This window comes from Nuphar pumila, chromosome 8, assembly GCF_984573655.1.
Source record: "Nuphar pumila chromosome 8, dmNupPumi1.hap1.1, whole genome shotgun sequence".
Taxonomy (NCBI): Eukaryota; Viridiplantae; Streptophyta; class Magnoliopsida; order Nymphaeales; family Nymphaeaceae; genus Nuphar; species Nuphar pumila.
This window is the reverse complement of record NC_143256.1, coordinates 9,784,426-9,796,363: the sequence shown is the minus strand read 5'-3', so window position 1 is coordinate 9,796,363 and position 11,938 is coordinate 9,784,426. Positions and strand designations below refer to the sequence as shown.

At 41.6% G+C, this 11,938-nt stretch overlaps 1 protein-coding gene across 1 annotated transcript; it reads left to right on the top strand.

Annotated features, from left to right (window-relative positions):
• Nucleotides 1–4,555: 4,555 nt before the first annotated feature.
• Nucleotides 4,556–5,900, top strand: LOC149829577 (uncharacterized). Its single transcript, XM_090016251.1, has 6 exons — nt 4,556–4,756; nt 4,870–5,002; nt 5,112–5,232; nt 5,346–5,382; nt 5,479–5,701; nt 5,812–5,900. The coding sequence occupies exons 1-6, from the start codon at nt 4,556–4,558 to the stop codon at nt 5,898–5,900; spliced, it is 804 nt and encodes a 267-aa protein (XP_089872377.1).
• The last annotated feature ends 6,038 nt before the right edge of the window (nt 5,901–11,938 follow it).

Sequence of the window (11,938 nt, the reverse complement as noted above, 5' to 3'; positions counted from 1 at the left end):
TTGTTTTTCTGTTGCTTCCTGCCATATGCCATGCAATGAATATAGTATGTCTTAGCTCCCAGATAAAACTATTTGGTGCAGAGAACCTTTGCCTAGAGCGTCATTTTTTGCTTGGGTGCTACTAGCCGAAAAGACACTCATGTCCAACGGCAGAAGATTGGAATCAATTTAGCTGATGGATGTTGTCTGTGAAAATAACACTGAGATTGCTGAACATTTTGCTCTGGTTCTGCCCCCCTATTTTTAAGAGATTTTCTCCCTTATGTGGCCGAATGTTAAAATGAAGCTAATTTAATTCTCTTTCTTTAGGCAATTGATTACTGGAAGAAAGTCTGGAGGTGGTGGTTTATATTTGCTTGGTGAAGAGTTTGGGAAGAAAGAAACAACAAAATTTTTAGAGGAAAGGAAAAACCAGCCAAGTCGATTTTGTTGTTTATCCAATTTGATCTGTTTTGTGATGCGAAGCTTAATTGGAAAGATTCAAATCTTTCGTGGCTAGGTTACTAGCGAATAGGGTCCTTGGTGCATTATGGTGTCTTGGAGGACGCTTAATGAATCCTATTCCTCTACTTAAAAGAAAAAATCTCAAGTTACCAGCACTATTCGTCTATCACAAGGGAGCCTTCCGATTTTGAGTTTTGACATGGATGACTTGAGTTATGTCAATTAAGCATAGTTCAACTAATGATTAGCTCTTGGTGTGGTGCATTATCCACACATGCTCGGAGCCAAAGGCTTTCCTGCATGCCTTCGAGGTAGGGGTGGCAATCGGGTCGGGTCAGCGGGTCAGAATACCTCAACCCGAACATGACCCGTTTATTAAACGGGTTAGATGTGGCAAACACAAACATGACCTGTTTATTAAACAGGTAACCCGACACGACACAGCTAACCCATTTAATAAATGGGTCGGGTCGACACCCGATTACACGACGTCGATAGGGGTTTTCGAGTTTTTTCTGGTAGCTGCCGACACAGAACCCCTTTTATTGGAAAGGGGTTTTCTGATAGGATGCTCGCCGGGGCTCATTGCCTCGCCGGCGATGTCCTATGTCTCACCGGGATTCATCCTCGTGCCAACGAAGTTTGCTGTCGTTAGAGACGCAGAAGGAGCTTTTCCTCTCTTCGGTCTCAACGATGGTCGTTCATCAGGCTGCCGTCGACGGAAGGCTCCAAGGACCTCTTTCAGAGGCTGCCATCACAGGGTTGTCGGATGGTTGCCGGTAAACGACACGGGTCACCAAGCATTGGCCGACATTTTCTTCCTTTGACCCCGATCATGATGCTAATGGGGGACGGTTGCGATCGTCAGTGGCCTTTCGGCTGGCTGTCGGTGCCGATGACCTCTGGCTGCCGCTCAGGTGACGTGGGTTGGCTATTGCTCTCTTGCAGGTTGAGAGGTTCGTGTAAACGGGTTGACCCACCCGCTTAACCCGTTTATTAAACGGGTCAAACTGGTTGGCATACCCCTAACACGAACCCGACCCGTTTAATAAACGGGTTCGGTGGGTCGACCCGTTTACGAAACGAACCCGTTTAAGCCAAACCCTAACCCGGCTAAGAAGCGGGTTGGCGGGTTGGGTCAGATTTTGCCACCCCTACTTTGAGGCATTATGGCTCAAAACTGCTTTTGTGTGTTGGTCATATGCCTTCAATTAAATGCCTTTCCAAGTTTTTAACGTTACAAACGCATGTTGTTTCACACATCATACATTTATAATCAACTTTAAATTGATCAAGCCTTGATGTTTTTCCTGTAAATCATTGTCTGATAAAAAAGGATCCCATCCTTTTGACATAGGATCGGTTGGGTTCCATCCTATGCTGTTCTGAGCCATCTAGCTGAAGCATCTGCACGCCTAGGATCAGTCCACACCCAGGTGAAATGTGAACCAATTTTAGCCATTGATTGATTGGATGGAACCTGTCCAGGGTCAAATGATGGATCAGTAATCCTGTCTAATCCAGTACGTATCTGCATATAGGGTTGTTAGCTGGTCCGGCCAGACATTGTTTAAAAGGTGAGCTAGCTTCGGTTAAAGCATTCCAATTAGCGTGATGTTTGGCAAGATTTAACTCGGAGATGGGCCACGGAGGACCATATCCGGGGTCTAGGGCTTCATCATGGGACACGTTCATCATGCCCAACTCACCCCTAGTGGGACCCTATGTTAGCGGGCCGGGCAGGCCTTATGCCCACCCCTAGTTGGATCTGTATTTCTAAAGAAAAATTATAATTTTTGGATTCATAAATATTTATGAAGATTATGAACTGTTGATTTTAAAGCTTTAAAGTATCTTGTCTATGCATCATAATTCGATGATAAAAGCTGGTCCTTATGACCAAGCATGTAGACCACACACATGGTTAGATTTAAGACAAAAAAATAAAAGCTCCAAAGAAAACCTTTCAAATCTACCCAATAAATTTTTTTATCAGATTTTCAGTGCTTTTATGAAATTCTGACCTTACAGATGTAATTTATGAGCTTGTTTTTATAAGAATAATTTCTTGGAGCATTTAATTCCTATGCATTGAATATGTTTTTATAACGTTTTAAAATCAACCATCTACAATTTCATAAAATTTTAAGGCTCCAAATACCATTTTTTTTTGTCCAAAATGCATGATCCCAAGTGTCTATGAGGTTTTCTGTTTGGTAAGTTTTCATTTTATCTCAAGGTAATTTTCATATTTTTGTGAGAGAGAAGGTAAATGTTTGATCTAACTTGGGAGAGTCCTAACTATTGGACTCTGGTCCCTAGCTGAACTAATGATTGTGTTTTCACTAATAATTCCCTCTGTTCTGTTTTTAAGCTTTTTGGACAGTTCAAAGGGAAAACTTCCCCATCACCAAACAGTTCATTGATTGGCAAAACCCTTCAGGTCCCTTCTGCTTAGGGGTGTCCACAGGTCGGGTTTGGTTCGGGCCAGGTGATACCAGACTTGGACCCGGTTTTTTGGGTATGGTATCAGGTTCGGACCCGATCTAATCGGGTCCATTATATGAAAAACTAAAGCCCGATAAAAACTACATGAACCAGACCTGATAAAACAATATTTTTTTTATCATTTTTACATTGAAAATTTGTGGGTCTTAATCGAAACTTGGGTCGGTCCAGGTCTGATATAAAATTTCACAAATTATAGCTGGGTCCATGTATTAATCCGATATTGGGGTCCGGACCCAGCCCTTAATCGTGTCCTTGTTTATCACCATTAGGGTCTGGGTAAAACCTGACCCGTTGACACCCCCCTACTTCTACCCACCGTGGGTTTCAAACTTGTGATGTCCCATCAAGTGACATTGGCAGCTAGCCCTACCAGATGAGTGGAGCCCTTGTGGGCAGGAAGTCTCTTCTTTTTCTTTTGTTTCTTACCGCTGTCATAATAATAAAGATGCACAATATTCTAGTGGTTTTCATTTCCTTAACCCAAATTATCCATCCAACAGGCCCCCATTGGCCATTAGTGGCAAGAACAACAAAAAAAAGCTCTCCACTATCAGCATCTTTCCCCAAGCCCTTCTGCTCTTATTTTGAGCTTTTATTGTGAGAACCCAGTTACCCATCATATTATTGGTTCCACCCAACAACAACAACAACTATTAGGCCTTCATCCCAAAACAATTAGGGTGGGCGATATGAACCAACAAAGAAAATCATTCTGGGTCTTCCACATGAATCCTTTTCCTCCATTCATTTCTATCGAATGCCATGTCCTCGGTGAGGTTCAAAGCATTCATATTCTTTCCTATCACTTCCATCCATGTCTTCCTAGGCCTACCCCGACCTCTTTTAACTAATATATTTTCCCATTTCTCCATCCTTCTAATTGAAGCATCATTAGGCCTTCGTCGAATATGTCCAAACCACCGTAAACGATTCTCGCTCATCTTATTTTCAATGGGATGCCTCAAGTAATTTCAGGTACGAGGGGTCGATGCCTCAAGGGGAGTTGGCGTAGTGGGGTGGGGGTGCCTTGAGCCGGTGCTACCAGGTCTTGGTGCAGGGTGTTTCTTCATGATATAAAAAAAAAAAAACAAAGGTATCCAAAGGAGTTGAGTGAGTCCAAGAAGAAAGATGACGGTCAACTTACCATGTTCCAACTCACCCACATACTACAATCTTTTATTAAATATGAATGCACAAGGGAAAGAACTACAAAGGTTGAAGCCAGCTATGCACACACCTCATTTGATAATAAGGTGGCCATACAATAATTGAAAAATAGAACCCCCTTATTTCATTGGATGATACGTGCTGTGGGAGCCGCAACAACCATCGATCCAACGCAGACCTCTTTATTTTTCTCCTTTCCCTGTTTTCTCTTTTTTATTTCTTTTTCTTCTATCCTCCCCCATTAATCTCTCTCTAACCCTTCTTAGGCAGGAAGGGATGCTAATGCCGTTAGTTTTTGACTGAAGGAAGAGGGAGAGGATGAGAAGGAAATGAGAATGCAAGCGTTTTTCATTGTGATGTGTGTTTAGTTGGTGATCCACAGGGAAGGTTTTATATTGTATCATTGCTTCCCCATTTGGTTTCTTGCGGAGGGATGGCGCAAAATCAACGGCAAGGGAACAGTACCGGTAGCGAGCAGTTTGGAGATACAACGTACACCAAGATTTTTGTTGGGGGTTTAGCATGGGAGACTCAGAGGGATACAATGGAACACTATTTTGAGCAGTTTGGGGAGATACTAGAAGCTGTTGTGATCACAGACAAGATCACGGGGAGATCAAAAGGATATGGCTTTGTAAGAATTCAAAGGAACGCCATAAAACCTTATATGATTTTTTTCTTCAATTTTATTCAAGTGGGTTTTCTTAAATATATATGTTGTTTTCTTTTCCTCCGCTCTTTGTAAAGGTGACATTTAAGGATGCAGATTCAGCAATGAGGGCATGCGCAGATCCTTCGCCAGTGATCGACGGTAGGAGAGCTAACTGCAATTTGGCATTTCTTGGTGCCCGTCCATCTCAACCGTCCACTTCTCAACAAGGTTGGTTCATCTTTTCACTCATCACCATCAAACCAAAAACATCAAAATAGTGTCAATCGAAACACACCAGCCAATAAATTATTTCTTTATTTCTTTCTCATTAAAGTAGGTAGTCGACATAGAATGGCAACCGGATCGGCCGGAGTTCCGGCATACTGCCCACCGGGAACGCCTTACCCCCAACAACATCAATACACATTCCGTCAAACCTTTCCTTATCAAACTTATGGGTAATGATACTCACCTAAATCCCATTACATCTCTACTCAAATAAGACTAAAACAAATGTTAAGGACCTCTTTCGTTTTTATTATAATAAATCTTCCTTGTTCCTCTTCTTCAGGTTTACTGGTCATTCTCAAGAAAACATGTACCCCGTGGTTAGTGTTCTGGTTAATATCATTAATAGTGCATCTGCTTGCATTTATGGAAGGAAATCAGATGATGTATAAAGCTGGCTTCCTCTGAAATTGCAGAGCTATTATAATCCGTATGGAGGACACCAGTTTCCCCACTACTATGCAGCGTTGGGAATGTTTCCCAACACAGCAGGAATCTGCCAATACTACACACAGTACGCACAGGGCAGTATGCAATACCCACAGATGGTTCAATACCCTCCTTATCTGCCTCAAGGCCCTCAACAGCAAGACGGGTCTCCCATTCTCTCTCTACCCGCCAACCTTCAATCTAACACAGGTAAAACTTTCCTTGTTTCTAGATTTTCCTTCCTCTGGTATGAAGACACCATCTATAGTAAAGGGTCATATGGAAACACCGAAACTATGACAGTCTGTGGTGAAATGCAGTAGGTGGTGTGACGTTGACAACCGCAACAGCCTCCTCATCTCAACCACCCGGAGGTGGCAATGCTGAGCAACATTCTTCATCTGCTTGAGGTCAAAATTTTGTGGGTGGCCGGCAGGGAGCAGAAACAAATCAGCGGAAAGGGAGAAGAAAAAAACAGCATTGGTATTCCTTCTTTTTTCATCTGCTAGCTGTGCAGGATATATAGATATTTATCTTTGCTGGTTTTGATGGGTAAAGCATAGGCGTGCCTGCTGCCCTATTGAGTTGGAGAGTAACGGATCGTTCATGGAAAGAGAGGAAAAACGGGCGGTTGATTTTCCATGATCGTTACGCTCATCATGATTCTTCTGGCTACTGGGTGGTTCTTTTAAAAAAAAAAAAAAAAATTCAACTTCCTTTTTTTTTCACCTCTCTTTTTTTTCTTTTTATTTTTAATATTTTGTAGGAAGAAGATTTGGTTGTCAACGAATAAATTTTAGGGTCGATCTCTATTTTGAACAAGACTGACACCTTTAGACAGCTCGAATACAGCCGTGATATGCACATTCTTTCTCTCTCTCTCTCTCTCTCTCTCACACACACACACACACACACAAAAAAAAAAAAAACTAAAAATAAAGAGACCACTTTTATATCCAATTCGGTTCCACTCATCCCTATCTTCATACCCCTTTTGGGTTATTTTGATCAAACCGGACTCCACAGACGTGTTCTACATCATTCATTCAATGAAGATCAACATTTAAATAGCTGAAATCCAACGTGTGCAGGATTTTTTGGAAATTAAAAAATCAATGACTGACAAAGCACAAAATTTTGTGATTTAACTGGATTGAGAGCTCCTATAATTTCTTTTAGGTGTTCATCTGTAATTTCTTCATTTCCTTCCTTTTATTAATTATTCGTCTTTTTTATATATTGCCCAAAAAAGGGTAGCACAAAATTTGCATTGTACTCTTGTGACATTGTACCAATCATGATGTAGCTGCACTATTTGTTTACTATGCAGCGTTTGGGAGATGGTATCCAAGGTGAAAATTGCCTAGAATTTAGGAGGTGGGATTCCTTCCTTTTTGAGGATAGAGAAGGTTGGTTGCTTAGGCCAAAAGCAAAATCAGCTAAGTGGATCGTTTGAACTTTGAAGGTTGAAAAGATAAACTTGTTCAAAGTCAATGCTTAGCCTAATGAAGTTCTTTGAATACTTTCTTAAGATTTTGCATATAGGTATCATGTGGCTCTTTGATACGTTTATGATGGTTGATGTCGTTGCTTGAAATAATTTAATCTTGCACTTCCTTTCAAATGGATTTAAACTAGTTCCTATTGTTCTTGAATGGAGATAAGCGGTTGGTTTATTAGTTAGTTGTCCAGCTTTTTTCAGTGTAAAGCGGTGAAGTAATTAATAATGGTGAGGCACGTTTCTCTGGATGAGTATATTGTACTTGGTACCCTTACAGCCCTTCATCTTCAAGATGGACGGTGACAGAAAGGGGTGGTACATGTGGGGGTGGTGAAAAGATCAGGTGCAATATGATTGCACAAATATTTGTGCATTAAGCACCTGATTACCCTCCATCTTGACAACAGGGCTGTCAGGTGTGGGGCCCAAGATCCAATGAAGGGCAATCGAGTGCTTAGTGCACAATTTTTGTGCAATCATATTGCACCCGGACTCCATTTAGGACCCGCTGCCAACCATTCTCGTTTTGGGTGTTGAGTAGGGATGGCAGTGGACCGGGGGAAAGCGGGGCCCCACCCCGCCTCGCCCGGTTTGGACCGGGGATGAAGGGTATGAAACGGGGATGGAGGCGGGGACGAAGGTTAAAATCCATCCCCGTCGGGGGTGGAGGCAGGGATGGACGTGCACTTTTCCCCACCCCGCCCCGTCCCCGCCACGATCCCCGCCTCAACCCCGCCCCGACCACTTTTCCCCGCAATATCCCCGCCCTGCCCCGCCTCATCCCCGTTTGAACCGGGGATGGAGGACATGAAACGAGGATGAAGACGGGGGTGGAGGATAAAATCCATCCCCGCCGGGGAGGCGGGGTGGGGGTGGAGGATAAAATCTTGAGGCGGCGCGGGGATAGAGACCTTGTCCCCGGCCCCGCCCCACTGCCATCCCTAGTGTTGAGATGGACAACACTTGTGGGCCCCATCATAATTTCACCCTGCTGGCCTCTTCTCTGTTGCCATGACTCCGTCATTTTGTGCTTCTATGGAGTGTCGTCAAAATAGTATTGGCCATCGAATCGTTTGGCACAATGTTGTCAGTATGGGTGAGTATCGGCCTATACGTATCGTATTGCCATAAAATCGATACTATATTGACCTGAATAGGTTATTTTTTAATAAATAAAAAATAACTTAAAATTAGTTTTTAAAATTATTTTAACACGTGTCATGTTTTGATTGACACATAATATTTTTTATTTATTTTTTGACGATTAAAAACGATACACTTGAGTATTGTTATCAGCTGATACACCTGAATCATTGGCCAAATGATACAGGTTCGATACCCATATTGACAACATTGGTTCGGCCAATGATTCAGGCGAATCGGCCGATACTGATTCTCTACGGAATTGAAATGAATCGGTCAACTTTTAACCAGCAACCAACATGTGTCATAAAACTATTAAAAATTATTTTTTTTTTTAGAAATTTTGATTTATTTAAAAAATATCCGAATCAGATCAGTTGCTAATAGTTTTTTTTACTGATATGATACGAATCGGCCTATTCAGGCTATCATTGACAATGATACTGACCAACATTGCTTCTATGGGTTGCTGTTTGATTCCTAGAGAACGAGGCAGATGATTGACAACACAAATACCACAATTAGCATTCACGATCTATAAAATCTAATGATCAGGTATTTTATAGAAGATGATGCTGCCGGTCACCGTGTTAAGCTTAGGCTGCCATCAAGAATCTAGGTCATGATTTCTTGTGATTCATGTAGAAAATGGTTGTTATGTTGATGTAACCACTCCTAGTCTATGTAAAAAATGTTGGTGATATTTTGAAAATAATTTTTTTCTTGAGGTAACAAATATCATGATCTTGTAATGATATTTTTAGAGTAATGCAAATTTACTGTGATATTTTCAAAAGCCGGGCACGGTTCCTGAAAGAACACGGCAGTGAAAAGATTGTCATTAATTTTTTTACATGATACACATTAACATTTTATAAGATTTATGCTTACATTTGTATGTATTTTCGAATACCCTAATATTATATATGCTGTTATTTTTACTAACGTTATCTCAAAATACAAAATTTTAAATTTATTATGAGATTTGCATTGCCAAGAGAATCCAAATATCGATATTTGTGACATTGCACTTAAGTGGGCTTCGTTATTAACATTAAGCAACTGATGATGGACTATGCAATGCCCAAACCACAATAAATATTTGTCAACTATTGAGAAAAATATTAGAAACGTAATAGTACATAAACCTTTGAAACTAATTTTTGTCTTTAAGTTGACAAGAATCCATTCCTAACACTACAAGAAAAACTCTAATTAGCGACAGTGAATCTACGATGAATTTTTTTCATCGCAAATTTGCAACAGATTAGCTAGAGAAAACTATCTGTCGCTAACATTCGAATTATTTGCAAAATTAGTGACGGAAAACATTCCATCGCTAATTAACGACGAGTTCACGATGAAAACTTTTCATCTCAAACTCCATCGCCACTTAGCGACAGATCAACGACAAAATTTTTTCGTTGCTACTTGGTGACGGATTCGCGACGAAATTTTTGTCTCTAATCCGTCGCTAATTTCTCTTGTAAAACCCTAATGCGAGCTCCTTTCTTTCTCTTTCTTTATTTTTCATCCTCCACCAGTCGCTCGTCGCCCTTCGCCCACCGCCGGTCACCCATCGCCCATCGTCCATCGCCGCCCATCGTCTGTCGCCTGGCGCCCGTCATCCATCGCCCGTCACCCATCGTTCGCCGCCCCGTCGACCTCCCCCTTCGACTGAGTCCCCCTCTCACCTCCGCTCCCCTCTCTTTCGCTCTCATCATTTTTTTGGCCGGCGAGCCCCATCCGGCAACCCCCTTCTGACCTCACTCTGTCTCCCTCTCTCGACTCCGGTCTCTCTCATTTGCCGACACCAATGTCGGCTCCTTTCAGGTAACCCATGACTCTTTTCTCTCTTTTCTTTTTCGCTGGTCGGCGAACCACTTTTTCCCTCCGTTTCCTTTTTCGCCAGGGAGGGGCCGAGCCCCCTCCCTGTCTCTCGGTCTTACGAGATGCGAGGGAGGGGCTCGACCCCCTCCCTGTTCTTTTTTCGCCAGGGAGGGGCCGAGCCCCCTCCTTGTCTTCCTGTCTTACGGGATGCGAGGGACGGGCTCAGCCCCCTCTATGTTATTTTTGTGCTAGGGAGGGGTTGAGCCCCCTCCCTGTCTTATGGGATGCGAGGGAGGGGCCGAGCCCCCTCCCTGTCTCCCTGTCTTACGAGATGTGAGGGAGGGGCTCGGCCCCCTCCCTGTCTCCCTATCTTACGGGATGTGAGGGAGGGGCTCGACCCCTTCCTTGTTCTTTTTTCGCCAAGGAGGGGTCGAGCCCCCTCCCTGTCTCTCTGTTTTACGGTCTCCCTCTCGCCAGTAGTTTGTTTTATATTGTATTATTTTGTATATTTATGGTTTGTAGGTACATAGCAGAGCTAATTGCGTGATGCTTAGTGCAAAGCATCACATGCAGTTAAAAATGCAATGCAAAAAGAAATAAAAAGAAATGCAATGCAAAAAGTAATGTAAATCGGGTAAATACCCGTGGTGAGTAAGTGATGGAAGCGCATCACATGTTATTTAATTTCTTAGATGCAACACTTTTTTGTTCACACACTCACTTAGTTGTGGATATCTAGGACTGCTTTGACGGAGTTCAGAGATGATGCTGAGCATGATTTTAATGTATGAAAATAGAAGTGTTCTTATTTTTGGAGTTCGGATTCCATGCTAAGTATGATAGTAGTTAGCGGGATATTAGAGTGTGTTTGTTGCAGGTACATGTTTGACATTGTTTTGATATGAATGTATTTCAATGTTTGATGTGACTGTATCCATACTTGCATGAAGTATTTTCAATTTGATTATGCCTTCCATATGAAATTGTATTATGAAAATATGTTTCAAATGAATGTATCATGTTATGAATGAGTTTGTACATGAAAATGAATGATAAGTTATCAATGCTTCAAACATGCTTCAAATGAATGGTTTTGCACATAAAAATATTAAGTTATCAATGCATGCATCATAGTTCTTGTGATTGAATGATATCATATATATATATATGTGTGTGTGTGTGTGTGTGTGTGTGTGTGATATATCAAATTATTACATCCACCATGAATGCATGATAAATTATCTATTTTCTTCATTATAGCATTCTTATGATTCTCTTTTAACTGGTTAAGATAATATCCGTAACATCATAAGACAAAATGGCTGCAAACCGTGAATGGATGTACTATAAGATAGTTGACAATGAGATATCGCTTGAATATATGGATGATGTTGACAGTTTTATTGAATTTGCAATGGCAAGTGTCAGTACAGTGGATCCCATAGGTCGGATCAGGTGCCCCTGCACGATGTGTAAGAACAATCGATTTGCAGAACCTCATGGCGTTAGACATCACCTATACATGAAGGGTTTTATGAGTGATTATGAGAATTGGATGCTTCACGGTGAAGAATTTTAGAATAATTTTGATGCACGGTTGGATGTGGTGCACGATGATCCATATATAAATTTGATATTTGATGTCGCAGAATCAAAACTGGGTTCTGCTATGGGTCCTAGTGATGCACCAACTGGGGTAGAGGAAGAAGCAGCAAACAATGCAGCTAGTAGATTTTATGATTTACTTAGAGATGTTGATGAGCCACTTTGTAATGATTGTGAGAGTCACACCATCTTGTCTGCAGTTCTTCAACTAATGAATTTGAAGTCCGAGTATGATTTGAGTCAATCATGTTTTGACCATCTGTGCTCTATTGTGAAAAGTATGATGCCCAAAGATGAAAAATTGCCATAAAATTTTTATCATGTGAAGGTTATGGTCAACACTTTATGTATGAGGTATCAAAAGATAG